The sequence below is a fragment of the Mobula hypostoma genome, chromosome 14 (assembly GCF_963921235.1).
Source record: "Mobula hypostoma chromosome 14, sMobHyp1.1, whole genome shotgun sequence".
NCBI lineage: Eukaryota > Metazoa > Chordata > Chondrichthyes > Myliobatiformes > Myliobatidae > Mobula > Mobula hypostoma.
In genome coordinates, this window is record NC_086110.1 from 24,797,187 (window position 1) to 24,823,034 (window position 25,848).

Genomic DNA, 25,848 nt, shown 5'->3' on the forward strand with positions numbered 1-25,848 from the left:
ATATTTCATGTAATATCCAGATAACCAGGACAAATCTAGACAAAGATATCAGAATTTTCATGTCTTTTGTCTCCACTGTCCCTTAACATTAATTTTCTTTGTGCCAGGAAATTTTGTTTGTGTCTGGATTCTTCAGAATCAAAGCCTCACCTTTCTCACATAATAACCAATATTACAACCAAAGTCTTCAGGCACACGAATGTTTGTGACAATTGATGGCCAAGATACTCTGAGCTCAATGTTTCCAAGAAAACACTTAATGGAAATATATTTTAAGTGAATGTTGAAACTGCAAAGCTTTAGTAAGCAAAACTTCGCATTTCCCGCAGCTAATGAACTGAGACATTGTCATTTGCTCTTCTGAAACTTTCTGAAGTGTAATGAATCATCTGAAAGCCTTACTGCCAGTTCTACTGCACTCAGCAAAAAGCAAACTACTGGAGAAACTCAGCACGTGGAGCGGCATCTGTGGATGCAGAACAGTAGTTGTTGTTTCAGGTCAAAGCCCTTCATCATGACTCAGAATGTAAAGCGGAGGTTGCCAGAGTAAGGAGGGAAGGGACAGGGTAGGGCAGGAGGTTATGCCGACTATCAGGCATCCATTTACACTAATTCCATTTTGTACTCCCCATCTTCCCTTAAGGTCCCACTAGATTCCACCACTCATTCACACTATAGGGATGATTTACAGTGGCCAGTTAATCTACCAACCCCACATCTTTGGGATGTGGATGGAAACTGAGAACAAGCAGATAGTCTTCAGTTTATCATTTTATCTGAGGTAAGTTGTGCTTCACTCTGTCATGGTCTGTTAGGACTAAACTGTAGCCTTCATGCTTGCAGTGTAGCTTGACCATAAGACTTTCAGACCGCAAAGGTTAGAGTCTAGAAATAGGTGTGAGGGATTAAGTTGGACTGAACAAAAAATATGTCCCTCCATTACCAGAATATGGTGAGAAGACGATTGACTTTGAGGGGAAAGCACTTCTGTGATTTGGCTGGTAATAAATTCATCAGGTGTTTATGCATTTAGGTAGCTTCAAGAACAGCTTGATTATTGAAAGACATAACTTATTTTAAACAGGTTAAAGAGGATCTGAAGAAGTTGCCACCCAGTGAAAAGGAAATTCCCTACGAGGAAGTTAAGAATCCTTGTCGCTTGAATCTCAGGAATCCTTTCCCATCTCAAAACGGGTCAAAAAGCAAAATAATGGACACTACTTTCATCACCCTATCGGCCATTATTGTCACCACCATTTGCACCATCTGAACTGAACAGTGAATCCAATCAAAGATTCTTGGCAATAAAGCACTTCCAAATGTTTCTGTGGAGAAGTGAAATAAACATAAACTTATTACAGTCAGAAGTAGAGAGGGATAAATCAGTCCCTAACTAAAATAGATGTCTCAAATTCATTAATTTCTGATTCCCACAACAAAATGAGAATATTGAAAAACTCAACAAATCTCTTCCTTTTACTTTATCCTGGTGGTTTTCTGACAAAAGGATGCTTAGTAAGTGGGAGGCCTTCAAAAGTGATATTTTGAGAGTACACTTTGTATGTTTTTGTTAGAATAAAAGGCAAGAAACATAAGGTTGCAATAGTAGGTGATCTTAACTTTCCATATATTGATTGGGACTCCCATACTGCAAAAGGGCTGGTTGGGAACGAGTTTGTCAAATGTGTTCAGGAAAGTTTCCTTAATCAGTATATAGAAGTTTCAATTAGAGGGAGTGTGATACTAGATCTCCTATTAGGGAATGAGACGGGACAGGTGATAGAAGTTTGTGTAGGGGAACAATTTGTATCCACTGCCATTAGTTTCAAGGTAGTTATGGAAAAGAATAGTACTGGTCCTTGCACTGAGATTCTAAAATGACAGCACAGAGTTTGTATTTTCCTGCCAGATTAAAAAGCAAGGATAGCAGGTTTTGGGAACCTTGGTTTTCAAGAGCATTTGAGGCCCTGGTTAAGAAAGAGAAGGAGGTGCATCGCAGGTATAGGCAGGCAGGAGCAAACGAGGTCCTTAAGGAGTATGAGAAATACAAGAGAACACCTAAGGATATCTGGAGGGTTAAAAGAAGATATGAACTTTCTCTTTCAGACAAGGTGAAGGCTCAATGTGGTAATCTGTGCATGGAGGGAGAACGTAAATGAATATTTTGAATCTGTATTTATTCAGAATGTGTAGATGTATGGCAATGCAGCAGCCATGTCATAGACTCTATGCAGGTTACAGAGGAGGAGGTGTTTGCTGCCTTGTGGCAAATTTGGGTGGATAAATCCCCAGGGCCCAACAAGGTGTTCCACTGAATGCTGTGCGAGGCTAGTGCTGAAATTGCAGTGGCCCCAGCAGAGGTATTTAAAACATCCTTACCCATGGGTGAGGTGCCAGAGGAGAGGAGGATACGTAGTTAATGCTGTTCTGTTGTTTAAGAACATCTCTATGAATAACTTGAAATTGTAGGCCGTTGAGCATGACATCAGTTGTGGGAAAGTCATTGGAAGGTATTCTATGGTACTGGATATCCAAGTATTTGGATAGACAGATACTGATTCGGGATAATCAACATGACTTTGTGCATGCTACAGTAAGTTGTGTCTAACCAATCTTAGAGAGTTTTTGAGGAAATTAGCATGAAAGCTGATGAAGGCAAGGCAGTAGATGTTGTCTACATGGACTTTAGCAAGGTCTTTGACAAGGTCCCACATGGGAGTTTGATCAAGAAGGTTCATTTGCTTGGCTGAAATTGGATTAGATATTGGCTTTGTGGAAGAAGCCAGAGAGTGGTTGTAGATGGTTGCCTCTCTGGAGGCTTGTGACTACTGGAGTGCCACAGGGATTGGTGCTGGGTCTGTTGTTGTTTGTCATCTACAACAACAATCTGGATGATAATGTGGTTAACTGGATCAGCAAATTTGCAGATGACACCAAGATTGGGGATGTAGTGGACAGTGAGGAAGACTATCAAAACTTGCGGCAGAATCTGGTCCAGCTGGCGAAATGGGTTGAAAAACGACAGGTGGAATTTAATGTAGACAAGTGTGAAGTGTTGCACTTTGAGAGGACAAACCAGGGTGGGTTTTACACAGTGAGCGGTAGAATACTGAGGAGTGTGGTAGAACAGAGGGGTCTGGGAGTGCAGGTGGAGTCACAAGTAGAGAGTTGTAAAGAAAGTTTTTGGTATATTAGCCTTCATAAATCAATGTATTGAATGCAAGAGTTGGGATATTATTGTTATTGAAATTACATAAGACATTGGTGAGGCTTAATTTGGAGCACTGTGTTCAGTTTTAGCCACATACCTATAGGAAAGGTGTAAATAAGATTGAAAGAGTACATAGAAAATTTACAAGGATGTTGCTAGAAATTAAGGACCTCAGATGTAGGGAAAAGTTGAATAGGTGAGGACTTTGTACCCTAGAACATAGGAGATTGAGGAAAGATTTGACAGAGGTATTCAAAATTATAGACAGGGTAAGTGCAAACAAGCTTTTTCCACTGACGTTGGGTGAGAGTAGAACTAGAGGTCATACATAAGGGTGAAAGGTGGGATGTTTAAGGGGAACTTGAGGGGAAACTTCTTTACTCAGAGGGTGTTGAGAGCGTGGAATGACTTGTTAGCTCAAGAGGTGGATGCAGTGTCGATTTCAAGATTTAGAACATAGAATAGTACAGCACAGTACAGGCCCTTCGGCCCACAATGTTGTGCCGACCCTCAAACCCTGCCTCCCATATAAGCCCCCACCTTAAATTCCTCCATATACCTGTCTAGTAGTCTCTTAAACTTCACTAGTGTATCTGCCTCCACCACTGACTCAGGCAGTGCATTCCACGCACCAACCACTCTCTGAGTAAAAAACCTTCCTCTAATATCCCCCTTGAACTTCCCACTCCTTACCTTAAAGCCATGTCCTCTTGTATCGAGCAGTGGTGCCCTGGGGAAGAGGCGCTGGCTATCCACTCTATCTATTCCTCTTATTATCTTGTACACCTCTATCATGTCTCCTCTCATCCTCCTTCTCTCCAAAGAGTAAAGCCCTAGCTCCCTTAATCTCTGATCATAATGCATACTTTCTAAACCAGGCAGCATCCTGGTAAATCTCCTTTGTACCCTTTCCAATGCTTCCACATTCTTCCTATAGTGAGGTGACCAGAACTGGACACAGTACTCCAAGTGTGGCCTAACCAGAGTTTTATAGAGTTGCATCATTACATCGCGACTCTTAAACTCTATCCCTCAACTTATGAAAGCTAACACCCCATAAGCTTTCTTAACTACCCTATCCACCTGTGAGGCAAATTTCAGGGATCTGTGGAAACGTACCGCTAGATCCCTCTGCTCCTCCACACTACCAAGTATCCTGCCATTTACTTTGTACTCTGCCGTGGAGTTTGTCCTTCCAAAGTGTACCACCTCACACTTCTCTGGGTTGAACTCCATCTGCCACTTCTCAGCCCACTCCTGCATCCTATCAATGTCTCTCTGCAATCTTTGATAATCCTCTACACTATCTACAACACCACCAACCTTTGTGTCATCTGCAAACTTGCCAACCCACCCTTCTACCCCCACATGCAGGTCGTTAATAAAAATCATGAAAAGTAGAGGTCCTAGAACAGATCCTTGTGGGACACCACTAGACACAATCCTCCAATTTGAATGTACTCCCTCCACCACCACCCTCTGCCGTCTGCAGGCAAGCCAATTCTGAATCCACCTGGCCAAACTTCCCTGGATCCCATGCCTTCTAACTTTCTGAATAAGCCTACTGTGTGGAACCTTGTCAAATGCCTTACTAAAATCCATATAGATCACATCCACTGCACTACCCTCATCTATATGCCTGGTCACCTCCTCAGAGAACTCTATCAGGCTTGTTAGACACGATCTGCCCTTCACAATGCCATGCTGACTGTCCCTGATCAGACCAAGAGAAATTTGAGTAAGTACATGAATGGGAGGGGAATGGAAGGCACTGGTGCAGTGCAAACCAGTGGAAGTAGGCAGAATAATAATCCGGTATGGATTAGATGGGTTGAAGAATTTCTGTGCCGTAGTGCTCTATGACACTGTATTTAATTTTTGCTGAGCTGTTAAACTGGATACACTTATTATGTAAATCACTTTAACATGAGAGGGGTATTGGGGGGGGTCGATGTTCTTATTGTTTTTGTGTGGGGGAGGGGAGGTTTGGGTGCTGATGTTCTTGTTTCACTTTTGTTAGTTTTATGTGCGGGGGAGGGAGGAGTTTCTATTGTGCCTTAAGGTAATACAACCCAGCTGGTCCAGGCACACTACAGCACTCTCCCAAATAGCCCAGTTGCCTGCATTCTGACAAAACTCCCCAACCTTCTCCCCTTCATGTACCTGGCCAAGTGTCTCTTTAAGTATTGCAACCATACGTGCCTCGGTCACTTCCTCTGGCAACTCATACCAGTTCTTCACTGTTCCATTCTGGTGAACTAGTCTTAGTTGAAAATAACCATTTTAAAATGGGTATTGACTTTCACTTTATAAATCTTGCTGACTCAAAAAAAAGGTATCTTTTTAAAGTTTTGATAAATGGATATTTTTATTTTTTAACTGAAAGTATGGTTCTTTATTGAAAGTTGTGGATATGTTAGTTGATTAAACATTAAATTATACAAAAATATGTAAATTAATTTTGCATTTCAATATTAGCAAAGTAATTTTAATACCACCATCTTTAAACAATATTCAACTTTACATGAATGGTATTTTGATTTAGGGAACTTGTTTTGTTTTGTTCATTTTCTTAATAGCAGTAGAAAAGTGAATGTTAAAATATTATTTTGGTGAATTTCACTGTTGATCAATAAAAAATGATTAACTGTTACAGATATTCTGTTGTTTCATTTTTAACATACAGTAATTCACAAATGTGCCTGAACCAATTTTTCTCTTCTTAGGAAGTTATCAGTTTCTATTTCAATTTGCACTACAGGTCCTTTAAGGTATAAGAAAAAAAATCTGCATGAACAATACTGTTTCAGTACTTCATCTCTGTGACATTTGCAGAGGGGAGAAACAATGCAATAAAATACTTGGGTATCTAATAGTAGCAACATGACAGAACCAGCAATAAATAAATATTAATTTAAAATCTGTATTCTTTGTTGCCCTAGAAAAAGAATCACTGAGATTTTCTTTTATACCTTTTCTCTGTATCCCAGCTACTTGCTGCTTGGCATTGACGCTGTTTTCCTAGAATAATACCAATCCATGAAAAGAGGTAAACCGCAAAATGATGAAATAAAATAAAATTGATCTGCTATTTCTAACATAAGACATGATAAAAGAAATCCAACAATGGATATCATAGAGTCGTAGAAGACTACAGCACAGAAACAAACCCTTTGGCCCATCTAGTCCATGCTGAACCATTAATCTGCCTAGTCCCATTGACTTGGATCATAGCCCTCCATGTACCTGTCCAAATTTCTCTTAAACGTTGAAATCGATCCCACATGCACTGGCAACTCCCTCTGCACTTTCAGCATTCTCCGTGTGAAGAAGTTCCCCCTCATGTTCCTTTTAAACATTTCACCTTTAACCCATGAACTCTAGTTGTAATCTCACCCAATCTCAGTGGAAAAAGCCCGCTTGGATTTACTCCTCGTAATTGTGTATACCTCTCTCAAATCTCCCCTCAACTTTCTACTTTCCAGGGAATAAAGACCTAACCTATTTAACCTTTCCATATAACTCAGACCATCAAGTCCTAGAAACATCCTTGTAATTTTTCTCTGACAACTTCAAAGTCCTGGCAACGTGATCTTTTGAAAGTGGGCTACATGTTTGCATTCAAACAATATTTTCAAATAATCCTACAGAATGCATGCAGTGTGTGATCTCATTTGCTGCTTCTCCTTGAAAACTTTGCATATATGATATTCACATTGCATGAAGAATTTTAATTGTGATTAATTCTAGATCATCCCCAATATGTTAATACTCCACAATTAAATTTTACCATCTATTGGATATTGAAAGGCATAAATAGAGTGGATGTGGAGAGGATGTTTTCTATATTGGGAGAGTCTAGGACCAGAGGGCGCAGCCTCAGAGTAGAAGGACGTCCCTTTAGAACAGAAATGAGGAGGAATTTGTTTAGCCAGAGGATGGGATCCATTTGTGAGATTCATTGCCACAGATGGCTATGGAGGCCAAATCATTGAGTATATTTAAAGCAGAGAATGATAGATCCTTGATTAGTAAGGGAGGGAGAAGGTAGGAGTGGAGGGTTGAGAGGGTTAATAAATCAGCTATAATGAAATGGCAGAGTATACTCGCTGAGCTGAATGGTCTAATTCTGCTCCTATGTCTTATGGTCTTATCTCAAAACATTAATAATGTCACTTCATACAGTACTTAGAATAAGAAAATGCTTCATGGCTTGCCATCTTTACTGGTTCTCCCTTACCTATTCTACTAGTTACCTACTCAAAAATAAACTTCATGTTAGCTTTGTTTAATCCTACTGATAGTTTTGAAGTGCTTCAGTATCATGACTCTTATGTTATACTCTAGCTTTTTTCAATACTATGATGTTAGGCTAACTGGTCACTGGTTCTCTGTTTTCTCTCTCCCTCTCTTTTTAAATAGTGGTGCTACATTTGCTATCTTCCAATCTGCAGGAACTTTTCCATAATCTATAGAATTTTGGAAGACGACAACCAGTGCACCACTGTTTCCACAGCTGTCTTTTGTTGTGCCCAGCATCACAGATTATGAAACTGTAGGGATTCCCCAGCTGTCAATATAATTTCTCAATTGTTACTCATTTAATCATGGCAACTTCCTTTAATTTATCTATTGCATTAGATTCTTACGCCCCTGGCACTTCTGTGAACATTTGTGATCTCTTCCATGAGGACAGAAGCAATGTATTTGTTGAAATTACTGGCATTTCCTTGTCCTCATTATAAAGATACCCATTTATAATTAGAAATGAAATACATTCACCTTCACTAATCTTTTTACATACTAGTTCAAGATTTTAATATATACTTTTAAATTCCTCTCATATTCCATTTTTTGTTCCCTTAATTAATCTTTCCTTTTCGCTGAATTCTGCTACTCTTCAAGCATGCTATTATTTTCTGGGAACTTTACAGGTCTCCTTTCTGGACCTAATGTTATGCTTCATTTGATAGCTTGTGCTGTTCTTTGCATAGGAGAGGAATGGGTAACAGCTGACATTTATGAACAAATTTAGCAATGTGCACCAAAGTGCAGCAACATGTTATCCACTATGTCGGCTTTTAATAAAGCTCCCCATTCTAGCTGTGTTACTTCTATACTTTCATGGTTTTCTTTGTTTACTTTCAAGACCTTAGCTTTGGATGAACTAATGAAGAATTCTTTCATGTTACAGCCCTTCTAAAGGACTTTGTGTAAGATCCTCAACTAGCTATTTATCATTGCACAAAAACAGATCTGAAAATAGCCTTCTCCCTACCTGGTTCCCAGTATATTAATCTTGAAACCATCTCATACATCTTTCATTTTTCACCCTATTACTTCTAATTTGACCTTCAGTCTATATGTGTACAGTCCCCCATGATTATTGTTATCCCTGTTACACTTGCATCTTTCATTGTCATAATTATTCATTGCCCAATATTGCAGCTATTATTTAAGTGTAGTTGTGATATTGGGCAATGCATAAATAAGGGTTATTTATTTGGTTACCTTTAAACAACTTCTCCCAATGTTTTCTGCCCTTTGCTATTATTTAGCTCGATCCAAATTTATTCAAATTGTACATAATAGTTTGTCAAATCAAGATCAGTTACCAAATCTCTTCCTCTGTTAATAACTTTACATTTTTACCAAATACCCTTGTAGCCATGTCTTTGTGATGGCAGATAAATCATACTCATTTCCTTCTATTTGTACTATTAATTTAGCCACATTATTCTGAGTGCTGTCAGCATTTAGGTACAGCACTTAAAATTCTGGCTTTTTAAAATGTTTCCATATACCGACCCCACTTGCCTTTGTCCATATTATTTATTTCACTTCCTAACTTTCTAATTTCTCCTTCTTGTTTTGTATCCCTCCTTCCTGGTTTAGCCTCGAGGTTCCCTTCTTCTGCTGAATGAGTTTAAACTGGCCCAGAAGCACAAACAAGTTCACCTGCAAAAATATCGGTCCCAGTCTTGCTGAGGTGCAATCAAAACACGTTCCAATGCCTTGGAAATCTAAAGGTCTCATTCCTGTACCATCTCTTCACTCAAACATTCATCCAATCAATTCCCCTGTTTTCAGACCTATTACCAAGGGCTATATTGTCACCTTTGAGGTCTTGTGCTTTAGCATTGTTGTTAGCTGCCTATACTCTGGCAAGCAGGTCCTCACCACCTCCTCTGCCTATGTCAATGGTGCTGATATTGGTCTGGACTCTGGCTGTTCGTCCTCCCCTTTCGGGAGGCTTTGCAACTGTTCTGTGACCCCATTGACCCTGTCGCCAGGGAGATGAAATATCGTCCTGGTGTTATGTCCACAGCCACAGAACCAACTTTCCTTATACAATGGAGCATCTGTGCTCGTTCAGCTTAGTTGTCGAACAGCATCTGTTTCATTGCTTCCTTAATGCATTTAATGAAAAAGAAATACTTTTAAAGTAGACAAGTACCATCACTATTTATAACCATTTGACTTTAAATTACACCATTTTGAAGTTTACCTTGTATTTTTAGCAAAGGCCACCATGGCTACATTTGTATAATGAACAAGCTCTCAAATCATGTCTTGCGTATGTAGTTGATTTAAAGATGCATGTTTATAATAGATCAGTAACTTTCACCCCACTGCACTGAACCTCCTTCAATTTGATTCCAAGCTCCAGCTTTCTTTTTCTAACAAAATCATCTGCAATCCTGATGCAGATTCATGCCTGATCCCAGATCTGGTGGACTCATCACGCCTGCCCTCCCTCAAAGCCAGATCGGTCCTACACCTAAGTGTAAGTCAGATAACTGTGACGATTTTCATATTTTTCATGCCACATTCTGGAGGAGACATTGGATTGCACATAATTGGTGGCATCCGTTAGTCTCACGAGACCATGGATCTACGCCTGGAAAGTTCCAGGTTACAGGCCTGGGCAAGGTTGTATGGAAGCCTGCCAGTTACTCATGCAGCAAGTCTCCCCTCTCCATGACACCGATGTTGTTCAAGGGAAGGGCAAGGGCCGATACAGCTTGGCACCAGTGTCGTCGCAGGAGTTGCCAGAACGAGGCTGAAGGCAACGTCGGACTGCCTTAGGGACTCCAGCACCAGATTTGTCCTCAGGGTTTACTTCCGAAGCCTTTCCCATGAGTGGGTATGGCCGCAAGGCAGCGGAGGTTTGAAATCAGAGTTTTCCCTCTCTTAGACGGACTGCCTTCCCAGGCTGATGAGCTCCTCTACCCGAAGCACTGGTTTTAAGGTGCCAGGACCTGCATTCGCCCCATCTCCTGTCAGTAGAAACAGTTCCGCTAAGCCACACGAGAAGGCCAGGAGTTGGACTGGTTGTTAGAGGCGCATGCCGTGAGGAGCACTTTTAGGTAGTGGGAGCTTGTCCCCACTACCACTCCTCGGCTTGACAACCTTGGAACCTGAACATAATTAGGCACTTGGCAAAGCCCAATAAAAAGAAGTTAGGTTTAAGTGGAGCGGCCATTGTATGAATGGACCAGTGTTGGTGTGGGGAGTTGAGACTTCAGCTAATTGAGGCTCAGGAGAAGCACAGGCCGTAGGTAGATTGTTTTTCATTGTTTATTCTTTCTTTATTTCTTATTGCACATCTAGAGCAGTGGGGATGCCAAACAGGATATTGGAATGTTCTGCTTGCGGGATGTGGGAAGGTAGGGAGACCTCCAGTGTCCCTGATGACTACACCTGCAAGAAGTGCATCCAGCTGCAGCTTCTAACGGACCGTGTTAATGAGTTGGAGCTGGAGCTGGATGAACCCAGATCATTTGGGAGGATGAGCAGTTGATAGACAGGACATGCAGGGAAGTAGTTACACCCAAGATGCACGACACAGGTAAATGGGTGATTGTCAGGAGGGGAAAAGGGAATAGGCAGCCAACGCAGAGTACGTTCCTTAACAAGAGGAATACTGCTTTGGATACTGTTGGGAGGAACGGTCTAGCAGAAGAAAGCTACAGCGGTCAGGTCTCCAGCACTACGTTTGGCTCTGTGGCTCGGAAGGAAAGGTGGGGGGAAGAAGAGGTGAGCAATAGTGATGGGGGATCCATTGGTAGGGGGGATCAGAAAGGATGAGAAAGAGATTCCTGGATGGTTTGATGAGGGCCAGGACATCTTGGATCGAGTCCACGGCATTCCTAAGTGGGAGGGTGAGCAGAAGGAGGTTGAGGATTGGTACCAATGACATGCTGGGAGGGTGACAAGGTCCTGCTAAGTGAGATCACAGAGTTCAGGACAGGAGCTCCATGGTTGTGATCTCAGAATTGATACTCGTGCCACGTACTAGTGAGGCCAGAAGGAGGAAGATGATACAGTTTAACATGTGGCTAAGGAGCTGGTGCAGGAGAGAGCACTTAAGATTTTTGGATCATTGGGCTCTCTTCTAGGGAATGTGGGACCTGTACAGATTTGTAAGGGGATGAGAACCAGAGTGCCAGAACAGATAGTGGAATGGTTGTAGACAAAGATATTGTTAAGCCCTGGTTATGCATATATTTCAAAGGAAGGAGAACTGCAGGAAAGACAGATGAGCTTAGCGCATGGATCAGACATGGAATTATGATGATGATGTGGTAAACTGGATCAGCAAATTTGTGGATGACACCAAGATTGGAGGTGTAGTGGATAGTAAGGAAGACTATCAAAGCTTGCTGAAGGATCTGAACCAGCGGGTGAAATGGGCTGAAAAATGGCAGATGGAAATTAATGCAGATAAGTGTGAGGTATTCCACTTTGGGAGAACCAGTTAGGGTAGGTCATACATGGACAGCAGTAGGACACTGAAGAGTGCAATAGAACAGAGGGATCTGGGAATACAGGTCTATAATTTCTTGAAAGTGGTATCACAGGAAGATAGGGTCATAAAGAAAGCTTTTGGTGCATTGCTTTCATAAATCAATGTATTGAGTATAGGAGTTGGGATGTTATGTTGAAATTGTACAAGACATTGCTGACGTCTTATTTGGAGTACTGTGTGCAGTTTCAGTTACCTACCTAGAGGAAAAATGTAAATAAGATTGAAAGAGTGCACAGAAAATTTACAAGGATATTCCTGGGACTTGAGGACCTGTGTTATAGGGAAAGATTGAATGGGTTAGGACTTTATTCCTTGGAATATAGAAGACTGAGAAGAGATTTGATAGAAGTATACAAAATTATGAGGGGTATAGATAGGGTAAACATAAGCAAACTTTTTTTCACTGAGGCAAGGAGAGAAAAAAACCAGAGGACTTGGGTTAAGGGTGAAAGGTAAAAGGGGAACTTCTTCACAGAGGGTGGTGATAGTGTGGAGCTGCCAATGCAAGTGGTGGATGCAGTGACAATTTCAACATTTAGGAGCAAGTTGGATAGTACTTGGGTGGGAGGGGTATGATGGTCTGTGTTCTGAATGCAGATTGATGTGACTAAGCAAATTAATGGTTCAGCATGGATTAGATAGGCTGAAAGGTCCGTTTCTGGGCTGCCATATTCTATGACTCTATACCCCTTTGTTGATTCTATATATTACTGCCCATTTTTGTGATAGGTTAGGCTGTACGTGTGTATTCATCACCAGTTGTACCAACTACCAACATAATGGTAGGAAGTTCATTAATGACGTAGCCAGAGGTGATTGGGCTGAGGACATTGCCTATGGGACAACTCAGAGATATGTAATGATTAACCTTCAACAACAAAAGATATTTTTCTTTACTGCTGATGTGATTCCAGCAAGTGGGTGTTTTCCTTTTGACCCGTTTTGTTTTACCATACTTCCTCATGTCAAGGGCAGTCATTTTCACCTAATTTCTGTAAATAAGCTTTTTGTTCCTTATTTGGACCTAAGGTTATGGCTAATTAAAGAACGATCAGAAAAAGAAGTTGTACATTTCACAATCTTGGGTATCTTATTATATTTCACAATCAGTTTAACACTTATTATACAGTTAGATGGAGAATTTGAATACAGTAAGTTTCTATGAATAGAAACGAGAGACAAGGTATAGCAAAGAATGAGAACCTGGGTTCTCAAAGAATGAGAACCTCTAGTGTCTGAAGTTATGCATCAGCATCTGGAATTGTCCATTCATGCTCAGTGAGGAGACTAAATTCTGACCTTGTCTCTCTCACCAGTAACTTACACATAGATCTAAGCTGTTCCCTCCAACCTCTGGTGAAAGTCAGGGGATATTTCCAACTAAAGCTCAAGATGACATTTTTTACCAAACTTTCGTAATGACGGTCTCTTTCCCCTTGAATATTTCTTCTGCCAATTGACATTACATGTACATTTTGTTTTCATAAATTTCATATCATCCATCTTCTCAGGAGACACATCCTTGCCAACCTTCATTGTTTCACAATATCATTGCAATAAACCATCTTCAATGTTCTAACTTGATTTTTAATACCCGACCTACTTCATGCTCCTTTGCCTAATCATAGCTTTCCCGTCAAAACCTCAGCTAGATGATAGTAGATCAATTCTTTCTTTTCTAGTGTGAGATATAGTCTTGGCACGTTGTTCCTGGAGCCACGTTGTCGTTTTCTGTTAGGAAGGAAATTAGCAATCTAACTGATGAAAGCACATGTTGATGCAATTTCTGTCTATTTCCCCTTTTCCTGCTCAGGGTTTACTGTTGATATGTTGTTTTCTATTTAAAGCTGAAGGAGAATTTAACATTTAAAATCTAAATTAGAAAGAGGCATTATCTATTTTATCCATTTTCCATAAGGCAATAAATGTAAAATAGATCCAGAGAAATACATATCTAAATACGAATTGCAAGGACATCAGTGAGTTTAACAACTAATTTTGATTAAGTAACTATTTCTTTCAAATTAAAATGTTAAAGGCACAATTTTAACACAAGAACTGGACAGTTTGAATTCAGGTGAAATTTTGCAACCTACAACTAAATGCTCACATATCGTATATCAATTTGGACATGCCCCACCAACTGAAACACAGGGAGAGATACAAGGCTCAGAAAGAGGCCATTCAGTCCATCTTGTTCATTCCAGCCAAAAAAGCTACTAAGACTAATCACAGCTCTCAGCCTGCATTCATCCAGAGACATATTAAAAAAATGAGGGGATTCTCCCTTAAGCACACTGTAAGGCAGTAAATGCTAGACCTCTCCTAGAAAAAATTCTAGGCCCCTCCTCATGTGGTCCTAGGTTCTTGTGTAGTTGCAGGGTTTGGTACAGAGTTAAATCTTATTTCCAAGACCCATCTCCTTCCTAATCTTCTTTTCCCCCCACCAATGAGTCGGTTCCATTGTGTCAAGTTTGTCTAGGTCCAACCCATGTTAGTCGCCCTTTGTCATATTGGTGGCCACTGTGTACATTGCACTTTACCATTCAATCATTGTGTAGTGACTTCACTGAGCCAAGCAGGTGCCCCTTTTTCGATGATGAAGGAGGAGGCTACTGTGGTTCTGTGTTATGGATTAGACCATTGCGCTTATGGACTGTGGACTTTTCAGACTCATGGTTTTTATATTCTGCTCTTCTCACCTGTTCCTTCCTGTTTTGTTGTGCGAAGGGGGAAGTTTAGGGGTTGATATTCTTGTTGTGTAGTGTTATTGTTTTGTGTGAGTTTAAGGGGTCTTTGGGAGGGTCAAAGTTCTTGTTCCGTTTTGTGCGGGGGGAGGTGGATTTGGGAGTTGATGGTCAGGATGCTGTCTATTTTGTGCAGGGGGGCGTGAGGGTGGGTTTGGCCTTTCTCTCTTTCATATTCTTTCTTCGTTTCATGACTATCTGGAGAAGAAGAATCTCAGAGTTGTATTTGGATACATACTTTGATAATAAATGAGCCTTTGAACCTTTAGGAGCTCCTGACAGTTCACATCACTATCACATTTTCCCTGTGGAACTGGTTTCAAGATGAGGCCTCTTGAATTAGATATTTCTTAATCATATCCTAAGCTCCTGTTATGTCATAAAGTCATACAGCACAGGACAGACCTTTCGGCCCAGCTGGTCCATGTAGACTAAGATGCCCTTCAAACTAGTCCCATATCCCTCTGAACCTTTCTTAAGAAGAAGAAGAAGAATATCTTTATGGTCATTGTTGTGGAGCAATGAAACACAGTTTAGCAGCTCAATGTTTTGCCGCATGACAAAGAATATATACATAAAATAAACCCTAAAACCTCAGGAGTGCAGTCCAAAATTAATAATATATGGATGGGGGGGGGGGGGGGTAGGACTATTGCACACCTGCCATTCCTGGAAGTGTGATGCATTTAGCTGCTGCCATGTGTTTATTTCACAAAGTCTTCTTTGCTACAGATGGCTTCTCGAAACAAATCCCAAATTAGAATCTTGCAATCAAACAACCCTGGAAATACTCTGTTTCTTTGAAAATCCATCAGTCTCCTTGTTTATATTTACTTACCGAATTTGGAGATTATCCATTCCCCAGATGTCTGTACAGACTTGCCTGCACCTATTTTGTTATAATTGTCTCAACATTTTGGCTATGGCACATTTAGCATGCCTCAAAAGCCTTGCAGAGCTTTGATCTGACCATATAAATATCTCTTGTATACTGTATGTACTTAAATATGTACCTAAAGTTATTTCATCCTCAGCCTTCTTCATTTCAAGCCCACCTGACCTTTCCATCCATGGCAACTTCTTCCAAAACCTTCTTTGAACTCTTTTTGTGTTATTTATGGGATGACCAGAACTGCTATAGCTGCGAGTTTATGAATCATATACATTTTGTCTTGGCCAATAAAAGAAGACTCTCTGTATGCCTGATTAAGCACCATGCCTATCTGCATTAATCTCTCAGTTACCTGTGGACATCCCACATTGTTTTATTTTCTCATAGCTTCTACTCATAATGTGTTCTCTTGCCTTATTTGTCCTCGTTGGATATATTTTATCTTTTCCAGACTGAAATCTGTACTACTTTCAAGCCCACTTAATCTGTTGACACCATCCTGAAATCTGTGCTATTATTTATTACTTTCAACCTAATTTTTATTTTGGGTTATTCACAAATGTCCTAATCATGCTGCAACAAAGTTCTCTGAAATATGTCAAAAAAATACTTAAAGAACCCAGTACTGCACCCCATGGATTCCAATTACTAACAATCATTTGGCCACCAAAATTTCCATCCTTCAGCCTTTCTCCTACAGAGGCAATTTTGGTTAGAATGGAGTCAGAGAGGCCCTTGGTCACACAGAGTCTATGCAGACTATCAAGCACCTTTATTTTATACTAGTCCTACACCGATGTATTTTTGTCTCTCCACATTCGGATTAGCTCCTCCCAGATTCTACCACTTATCATCACCTCTCACAGACAAATAAAAAATGGATACTAAGGGCTGACCTTGTTCATTATCCCCAGACGCAGTAAGAACGAAATAAATTGGGGGTGTAGTCAGATAATATTGCAGCTTCATCCTCACTTCCAGTTTTGCTTTACACTGCCATTCAGCTTTGCTTTCCTGGCCATCCGAAAGAAAAAAATAACTAAGGAAATGATGTGATGAAGGGCGTCAAAGGACAATTGTACAGGTTGTCATCAAAGAGTTAGAATGGAAACAGGGCCTTTAGCCTTACTCATCCATGCAGAGCACTTGGTCCCATTTGTTTGCATTTGGTTCACATCTCTCTAAACATTCCTTATCTCTGCAACTATCCAAATGTTGTAGTTGTACCCATTCCATCACTTCCTCTGGCAGCTCAGTCCACGCATCCACCACACTGTGTGAAAAATTTGTCCTTGAGGACCCCTTTAAAAATAAAAATCCTCTCTCACTTTAAACCTAGTTTTATACTCCCCTAGTCTGAGGAAAAAGATTGTGACCTCTGACCTTATCGATCTGTAAATCAGAATGTGCACACCGGCGTAGCGTAAGGTGTGAAAGACGTACTCTATGTGCAAGACGATGTCATCTTGCACTATTTCATTTCTGATGCTTGGTCTAAACCATGATTATCACTGCTCTGATGACAATACCCAATGTCTCCTGTGTGGGGAGAAGCTGATGTAGTCACTGCGCATTATGCTAGTTTGCTACTGCGGTGATGTACATGTTATTTTGAATGGTTGGAAGTACAGGTACAAGTCCTGGGGCAAAACTATTTGTGTTAAGCAACATACAGTAGATTCTGGTTAATTGGGGCAACTGCTTATTTGGGACAATACTTAAAGATCAAAAACTAATTGAGAAAGTAGCTGGATTTCTCTTTGTTTATATGGGACACAATGCCACTTAATTGGGGCAAGAGACTTTTAGCAAACAGTTTCTAACTAGCATCAGATTCATGCACTACACCTTGCTTAGAGTGAACAGATTTTAAATAGTGTCACTTGCTTGTGTTCAAAAAGCAGTGATTCATGTCACTGATACTGGGTGTGAAATAAGCAGCAAGACAATTCAGAACTGTTTTTGCTTACTGTGACTTCAAGTGTTCAGGCTTGGAGATGCCCGTGATGCAGGAGATTGTGGAAAGAATTGGAAATGCTTCTTTGTTGACTTTATGCGCCAGTCTAAAAAGCGAGCAGAGCCTGTCAGGTCTTGTCTGCCAAGTGGGAGATTGCTTGGGTTAAAAATAATTAGGGTTATTTAGCAAGAGCCAATAGTTAGGTTTAAGCAGAGTGGCCTTTATGTGAGTCGGCTAGTGTTAGAGCGGTCAGACTTTGGCTCAGCGGGCTTGGTTGAGAACAGGCACAGCTAGAACTTAAGTTTGAGAAGTCAGAAGCATAACAAGTATAGGCAGGGTGGGAGCTCAGGCAGTGGAATGATCCTCCTGTGAGATGTGGGATTTCAGTGTACCTAACGATCTCCCTGATGACGACATCTGCAGGAAATGCACCCAACTTCAGCTCCTGACTGACAAAGTCAAGGAATTGGTGATGGAGCTCAATGGACTATCCAAGAGGCTGAAAACTTCATAGACGAGTCTTTTACTGAGATGGTCACATCCAGAATGCAAGCTTCAGATAATAGACGGGTGACCACTAGGGGAAGTAAGGTGAGTAAGCAAGGTTCCCCTGTGGCCGTTCCCCTCAAGCAACAAGTACATCCCTTTGAATACTGCTCAGGAGGCGAACTTATCAGGGCACAGCAGCACTGGCTAATGGAGCAGTAATCAACACAAAAAGCTGAATTAGAATCGGTGGGTGTGGGTCATCATGTTTGCAGGGCTAATTTAAGCTGTACTTTAAGTAATTAAAATTAACAAGTTACTTTAAAAATACAATTGAACATGAGTTCAGTTGCATGTGGTTTTAACTGATCTAAGCAGCTTTGGGCCAGCTGGTGGTGTAGTGGCATCAGCACTTGACTTCAAGGCAGATGGTCCTGAGTTCAAACCCAGCTGGGTCCCAACCTGGGCAGCAGCAGTTATCTGCGTGGAAGAAAGGCCTGGCAATCTTCTTCTGCATCTTGCCATGAAGACCCTATGGTCTAATGAACAACAACAAATGCAGCTTTATATGATAATAAAAATACTGTTAGTACTGATCACACTGAAAGGTTAGAATAAAAACAAGACACAGTATACACACAAATGCAAGACAACATTCAAAAAATAAATATCAAGCAGTAATAAATCAAGGCAACCGGACTTGCTGTGTTGTCTAGAAGATGACTCATCTGAGAGGCTTCTTCAATTCTGATCCTTGTTGGGTAGTTTTCCAGCTTATAAACTCTGTGAGTGTTGGCGCATGGCCAAGTGGTTAAGGTGTTCGTCTAGTGATCTGAAGGTTGCTAGTTCGAGCCTTGGCTGAGGCAGCGTGTTGTGTCCTTGAGCAAGGTACTTAACCACACATTGCTCTGCGACGACACTGGTGCCAAGCTGCATGGGTCCTAATGGACAACATCGGTGGCGTGGAGAGGGGAGACTTGCAGCATGGGCAACTGCCGGTCTTCCATACAACTTTGCCCAGGCTTGCGCCCTGGAAACCTTCCAAAGTGCAAATCCATGGTCTCATGAGACTAACGGATGCCTATATAAAAACTCTGTGAGTTGTTTAAAGGTATAGCAATCACATGAGGATTGTCAAGAGATGTACAGATAATGAGAGGGTTATTAGTCTTATCTTTCCATGAATGGAGGTGTGAACTATTGAGGAGACGCTGGGGTAGAGATGTTAGGACTGCATTATAAGTAGCTGATAGGTGGTGTCGTACCCCACCTCCTCCGTTCAGGGATGTGTTTTCCAGTTTGACAAAGATGGCTTCTTTAACCTCCTGTCTTCCCTGTCCAAAATGTGCACATTGTTATTATCAAAGGAGTGTCCATTGTCCTTTAGGTGTAGGTATACAGCCGAGTCTTCATCGACCAAGTTACGCCAGGGCCGCTAAATCAGCTTTCCTGAACTGAGTTGTAAACACCACTACCATGCCAGACTTCCAGCTATAAAGCATTGCAAATACCAAGCATATTTCAGCATACAGCGGTATGAAGAGCCTAAACATAAAATCGTAATTAAGTTGCTCAGAACTCTCTTATCCACATTTACTGCATGGTTTGTAAATTTTAACTGACGTGTGGGCTAGCTGTCTACCAAGGCAAAATTTTAATATAGAAATATAGACTTGCTTTATACAGTACTTTATTGAGAAAAATAACATTTTTGATGACTATTTACTTTTAATATGATAAACAAAAGCACATTATAGTAATAGAACAGCTCCAAAAAATTAGGATAATTTTACAGCTGATAAGCGTATTGTGAAATTTTAAACTAAACATTTAGCAGCTCCTTTACTTGTGCAATTACAAGCTTCCATCTCCAGCACACCAACTGCAGACTCTGCATGCCTGGGTGCAGCATACTCAATAAGTACAGTCCACCAACTGATGGTCCTAATTATATTCTGCAGGAAAAGACAGCACTTTCTATCTTGGACAACAATGAAAATTAATAAATACTAAAATAAATAAATTTGTCTTTGCCATAAACAGCATCCCAACCTTGGAAGATATAGCTAGGCAGTTTGGATCCCATTACTTCATAATTAGCATCTACTATGCAAAAGACTTGAAAGTTATTTGATAACAAACCTGTTAAAATATTTTAAAATCCACATTATGTAATACAGAGAGTGTGGCATTGGAGACACCACTGCAATATGTGACCACCAGCTGTGTCATTGTGTACAACGTTTTGGGACTGCAATACAGTTAAACTACCACTGCAGCTAATTTATATAAATTTAGACTTAGCTGAAATATAAAAGCAGTGCAAAGCTCAATACTGACACATCAGACATCTATTCCAAAGCCAAACTGCAATCGTATTTTAGAAAAGGTATTCAGTACTGTATACCTTTTAACTAGGGTACTCCTTTCATATTTTAATCGACTATTACACCGTAGCATTGTTTATTCAAATTGCAATCAGCAGCTCTGAACTCTGATATTAGACATTGTTAATAAAGCTTCAATTGACACGGGACTTGGAATATGACCAACGAGATTTTGTCTGAAGTCTGACCAATAAAAAAAAATGTTCATCAAAAGACACAGTTTTTGGAATGTTTTCTGTGGTCATGTTTCCATACTGGTTGAGAAAGTAGTCATGTTCAAGAATAAATAGTGATAACTTCGCAGCCACCACCACGTACCAACAATACTCTCTCCAGACCTTCTGTAAGTACCTCCAGGAATTCCATGTCTAAAATTAGTATGTCAAGGAGATTAAAAATGCAATCTATTTTAAAGGGTCTTCTAGAGTTGTCCTTTAAGTTGTGCTTAAAGGCTACATGAATGCTTTCAGAATCTCTAATCCGGATTAAAGGCAAATTACATTCGACTAAATTGATTATAGAGCTTTTATGAGGCTGAAATCAGATGAAGACAATCTAATTGATGGAGGCTGAAATCAGATGATGACAATTTAATTGATGGGATTGTAAACCTTCAAAAGGTGTTTCATAAAATACCAACTATAATTATGTTAGAAAAATTGAAGCCCATGGGATAAAAAGGTTAATAGCAGCCAAGTACAAAATTAATTAAGGAAGAAAAAACACCTTTGGATGAATGTCTGTAGTTGTGTTTTCCTGTGTTTATTACATGGACTACTGTGGTTTTGATATGTGTTACAACCAGTACATACCGGTATATCAGATTTGAAATCATAGTGAATGAGGGAAGATACTAACATCAAGCAAGCAAATATAAATATTCTGATGGAACAAGCAACACATGCCTTTTGTCATTCATTACTGAAAACAGCAGTGTTTTCAGAGTGGATTCGGAGCAAGAAGGCTGCGAGTGAACGGCTGATTTTCGGAGCGAGGGCAGTTTTTATCACTCGGGGTAAGAGAAAGGCAAGACTGTGCAGGCACGTGACATCAGCCAGTAGAGTGCGAAAGGTTTAAAAAGAACGCCATATCCAGCGGGCAGCGTAGTGAGAGGCAGCAGAGTGATAGGGCTCTGGCTCGATGGGCTTAGGTGGTTACTGAATGAAGCGAGGTAGGTTTACCAGTGTTATTTGCGGAAAGGAGGAAGTATGTGTGTGAGGCCAGTTTTCTGTGCTCGGTGTCAGATGTGGGAGGTCCTGGAATCTCCCAGCCTCCCAGACGGCCATATCTGCACCAGGTATGTCAAGTTAGGGAACTGGAGATGCAGCTTGATGACCTTTGTCTGGTCAGGGAGAGCGAGGAGGTGATAGAAAGGAGGTGGTCACACTGGGGCCATGGGAGACAGACAGGTGGGTCACAGTCAGGAGGGGGAAGGAGAAGAGTCAGGTACTAGAGAGCACCCCTGTGGCTGTACCCCTTGACAGTAAGTACTCCTGTTTGAGTACTGTTGGGGGAGGGGGGACAGCTTATCTGGGGGAAGCGACAGTGGCCGTGTCTCTAGCACAGAGTCCGGCCCTGTGGCTCAGAAGGGTAGGGAAAGGAAGAGGATGGCAGCAGTGATAGGAGACTCTATAGTTAGGGGGTCAGACAGGCGATTCTGTAGACGCAGGAAAGAAACTCGGATGGTAGTTTGCCTCCCAGGTGCCAGGGTCCGGGATGTTTCAGATTGCGTCCAAGATATCCTGCGGTGAGAGGGAGAACAGCCAGAGGTCTTGGTACATACTGGTACCAATGACATAGATAGGAAAAGGGAAGTGGTCCTGAAAAAAAGAGTACAGGGAGTTAGGAAGGACCGTAAAGGTAGTAAGCTCAGGATTACTGTCTGTGCCAGGCGACAGTGAGAATAGGAATAGAATGAGGTGGAGGATAAATGCATGGCTGAGAGATTGGAGCAGGGGGCAGGGATTCAGATTTCTGGATCATTGGGGCCTCTTTTTGGACAGGTGTGCCCTGTATAAAAAGGACGGGTTGCTCTTGAATCCCAGGGGGACCAACATCCTGGTGGGGAGGTTTGCTAAGGTTACTGGGGAGAGTTTAAACTAGAATTGTTGGGGGGTGGGAACCGAACTGAAGAGACTGGGGAAGAGGAGGTTGGCTCACAAATGGAGAAAGCTTGTAGACAGTGTGAGAGGGAGGATAGGCAGGTGATAGAAAAGGGATGTGCTCAGATTAAAGGTTTGAGATGCGTCTATTTTAACGCAAGGAGTGTTGTGAACAAAGTAGATGAGCTTAGAGCGTGGATCAGTACTTGGAGATATGATGTGGTGGCCATTACGGAAATTTGGATGGCTCAGGGACAGGAATGGTTACTTCAAGTGCCAGGCTTTAGATGTCTCAGAAAGGACAGGGAGGGAGGCAAAAGAGGTGGGGGCGTGGCACTGTTGATCAGAGATAGTGTCATGGCTGCAGAAAAGGCAGACGCCATGGAGGGATTGTCTATGGAGTCTCTACGGGTGGAGGTTAGAAACAGGAAAGGGTCAATAGGGTCAATAACTTTACTGGGTGTTTTTTATAGGCCGTCCAATAGTAACAGGGATATTGAGGAGCAGATAGGGATACAGATCCTGGAAATGAGTAATGGGAGATTTTAATTTCCCAAATATCGATTGGCATCTCCCTAGAGCAACGGGTTTAAATGGGGTGGAGTTTGTTAGGTGTGTTCAGGAAGGTTTCTTGACACAATATGTAGATATGCCCACAAGAGAAGAGGCTGTACTTGATTTGGTATTGGGAAATGAATCTGGTCAGGTGTCAAATCTCTCAGTGGGAGAGCATTTTGGAGATAGTGATCATAATTCTATCTCCTTTACAATACCACTGGAGAGAGGTAGGAACAGACAAGTTAGAAAAGCGTTTAATTGGAGTAAGGGGAATTATGAGGCTATCAGGCAGGAAATTAGAAGCTTAAATTGGAAACGGATGTTCTTAGGGAAAAGTACAGAAGAAATGTGGCAAATGTTCAGGGGATATTTGTGTGGAGTTCTACATTGGTACGTTCCAATGAGACAGGGAAGTTATGGTAGTGTACAGGGACTGTGGTCTACAAAGACTAATAAATCTAGTCAAGGAGAAAAGGTTCAGAGAGCTAGGTAATGTTAGAGATCTAGAAGATTATAAGGCTAATAGGAAGGAGCTTAAGAAGGAAATTAGCACAGCCAGAAGAGGCCATGAGAAGGCCTTGGCGAGAAGGATTAAGGGAAACACCAAGGCACTCTACAAGTGTGTGAAGAGCAAGAGGATAAGACGTGAAAGAATTAGAACTATCAAGTGTGACAGTGGGAAAGTATTTATGGAACCGGAGGAAATAGCAGAGGTACTTAATAAATACTTTACTTCAGTATTCACTATGGAAAGGGATCTTGGTGATTGTAGTGATGACTTACAGCAGATTGAAAAGCTTGAGCATGTAGATATTAAGAAAGAGGATGTGCTGGAGATTTTGGAAAGCATCAAGTTGGATAAGTCACCGGGACTGGATGAGATGGCTACTGTGGGAGGCGAGGGAGGAGATTGCTGAGCATCTGGTGATGATCTTTGCATCATCAATGGGGACGGGAGAGGTTCCAGAGGATTGAAGATGTTGCTCCTTTATTCAAGAAAGGGAGTAGAGATGGCCCAGGAAATTATAGACCAGTGAGTCTTACCTCAGTGGTTGGTAAGTTGATGGAAAAGATCCTGAGAGGCAGTATTTATGAACGTTTGGAGAGGTATAATATGATTAGGAATAGTCAGCGTGGCTTTGTCAAGGGCAGGTTGTGCCTTATGAGCCTGATTGAATTTTTTGAGGATGTGACTAAACACATTGATGAAGGAAGAGCAGTAGATGTAGTGTATATGGATTTCAGCAAGGCATTTGATAAGGTACCCCATGCAAGGCTTATTGAGAAAGTAAGGAGGCATGGGATCCAAGGGGACATTGCTTTGTAGATCCAGAACTGGCTTGCCCACAGAAGGCAAAGAGTTGTTGCAGACAGGTCATATTGTGCATGGAGGTCGGTCACCAGTGGAATGCCTCAGGGATCTGTTCTGGGACCCTTACTTTTTGTGATTTTTATAAATGACCTGGATGAGGAAGTGGAGGGATGGGTTAGTAAATTTGCTGATGAGACAAAGGTTGGAGGTGTTGTGGATAGTGTGGAGGGCTGTCAGAGGTTACAGCGGGACATTGATAGGATGCAAAACTGGGCTGAGAAGTGGCAGATGGAGTTCAACCCAGATAAGTGTGAAGTGGTTCATTTTGGTAGTTCAAATATGATGGCAGAATATAGTATTAATAGTAAGACTCTTGGCAGTGTGGAGGATCAGAGGGATCTTGGGGTCCGAGTCCATAAGACACTCAAGTCCTGACGAAGGGTCTCGGCCTGAAACGTCGACTGCGCCTCTTCCTATAGATGCTGCCTGGCCTGCTGCGTTCACCAGCAACTTTGATGTATGACGCAGGTTGTCTCTGTGGTTAAGAAGGCGTATGGTGTATTAGCCTTCTATCAATCGTAGAATTTAATTTAGGAACCGATAGGTAATGTTGCAGCTATATAGGACCCTGGTCGGACCCCACGTGGAGTACTGTGCTCAGTTCTGGTCGCCTCACTACAGGAAGGATATGGAAGCCATAGAAAGGGTGCAGAGGAGATTTACAAGGATGTTGCCTGGATTGGGGAGCATGCCTTATGAGAATAGGTGGAGTGAGCTCAGCCTTTTCTCCTTGGAGCGACAGAGAATGAGAGGTGACCTGATAGAGGTGTATAAGTTGATGAGAGGCATTGATCATGTGGATCGTCAGAGGCTTTTTCCCCAGGGCTGAAATGATTGCCACAAGAGGACACAGGTTTAAGGTGCTGGGGAGTAGGTAGAGAGGAAATGTCAGGGGTAAGTTTTTTACTCAGAGTGGTGAGTGTGTGAAGTGGGCTGCTGGCAACGGTGGTGGAGGCGGATGCAATAGGGTCTTTTAAGAGACTTTTGGATAGGTACATTGAGCTTAGAAAAATAGAGGGCTATGGGTAAGCCTAGTAATTTCCAAGGTAGGGGCATGTTCCACACAACCTTGTGGGCCTGTATTGTGCTGTAGGTTTTCTATGATTCTATGAAAATGCATGCAAAGTGGCACAATTTTAAAGGAGAGCCTAACAGGAGAGGGACTTGTGGGTCTTGAAAGTAGGAAAGATTAATAGAGAAAATAAAACTATGGTTGGCAAAAAGTTTTTAGTAAGTCCAAGGGGACAATGACAATTAGGTGCTTTATTCAAAGAAAATGAAATATGACAAAGGCATATAATTTAAATGGTTTCAACAGGAAATT

The 25,848-nt window shown here is 41.4% G+C and overlaps 2 protein-coding genes across 3 annotated transcripts in view; one reads left to right on the plus strand and one right to left on the minus strand.

The window, feature by feature from the left end:
* The window catches only part of dpep2 (dipeptidase 2), a 105,457-nt gene extending 100,306 nt beyond the window's left edge, over positions 1-5,151 (plus strand). For both annotated transcript variants that reach the window (XM_063066832.1, XM_063066831.1), the window contains exon 14: positions 1,085-5,151. In XM_063066832.1, coding sequence (XP_062922902.1) covers positions 1,085-1,270 — 186 coding nt within the window. In that variant the 3' untranslated portion in view covers positions 1,271-5,151. The remainder of the gene's footprint in view (positions 1-1,084) is intronic.
* A 14,633-nt stretch (positions 5,152-19,784) lies between these two features.
* slc12a4 (solute carrier family 12 member 4) overlaps positions 19,785-25,848 on the minus strand; it is an 84,439-nt gene continuing 78,375 nt past the window's right edge. Inside the window, exon 24 of the mRNA XM_063066834.1 lies at positions 19,785-20,860. Within this exon, the coding sequence (XP_062922904.1) occupies positions 20,769-20,860 (92 nt within the window). The 3' untranslated portion in view covers positions 19,785-20,768. The remainder of the gene's footprint in view (positions 20,861-25,848) is intronic.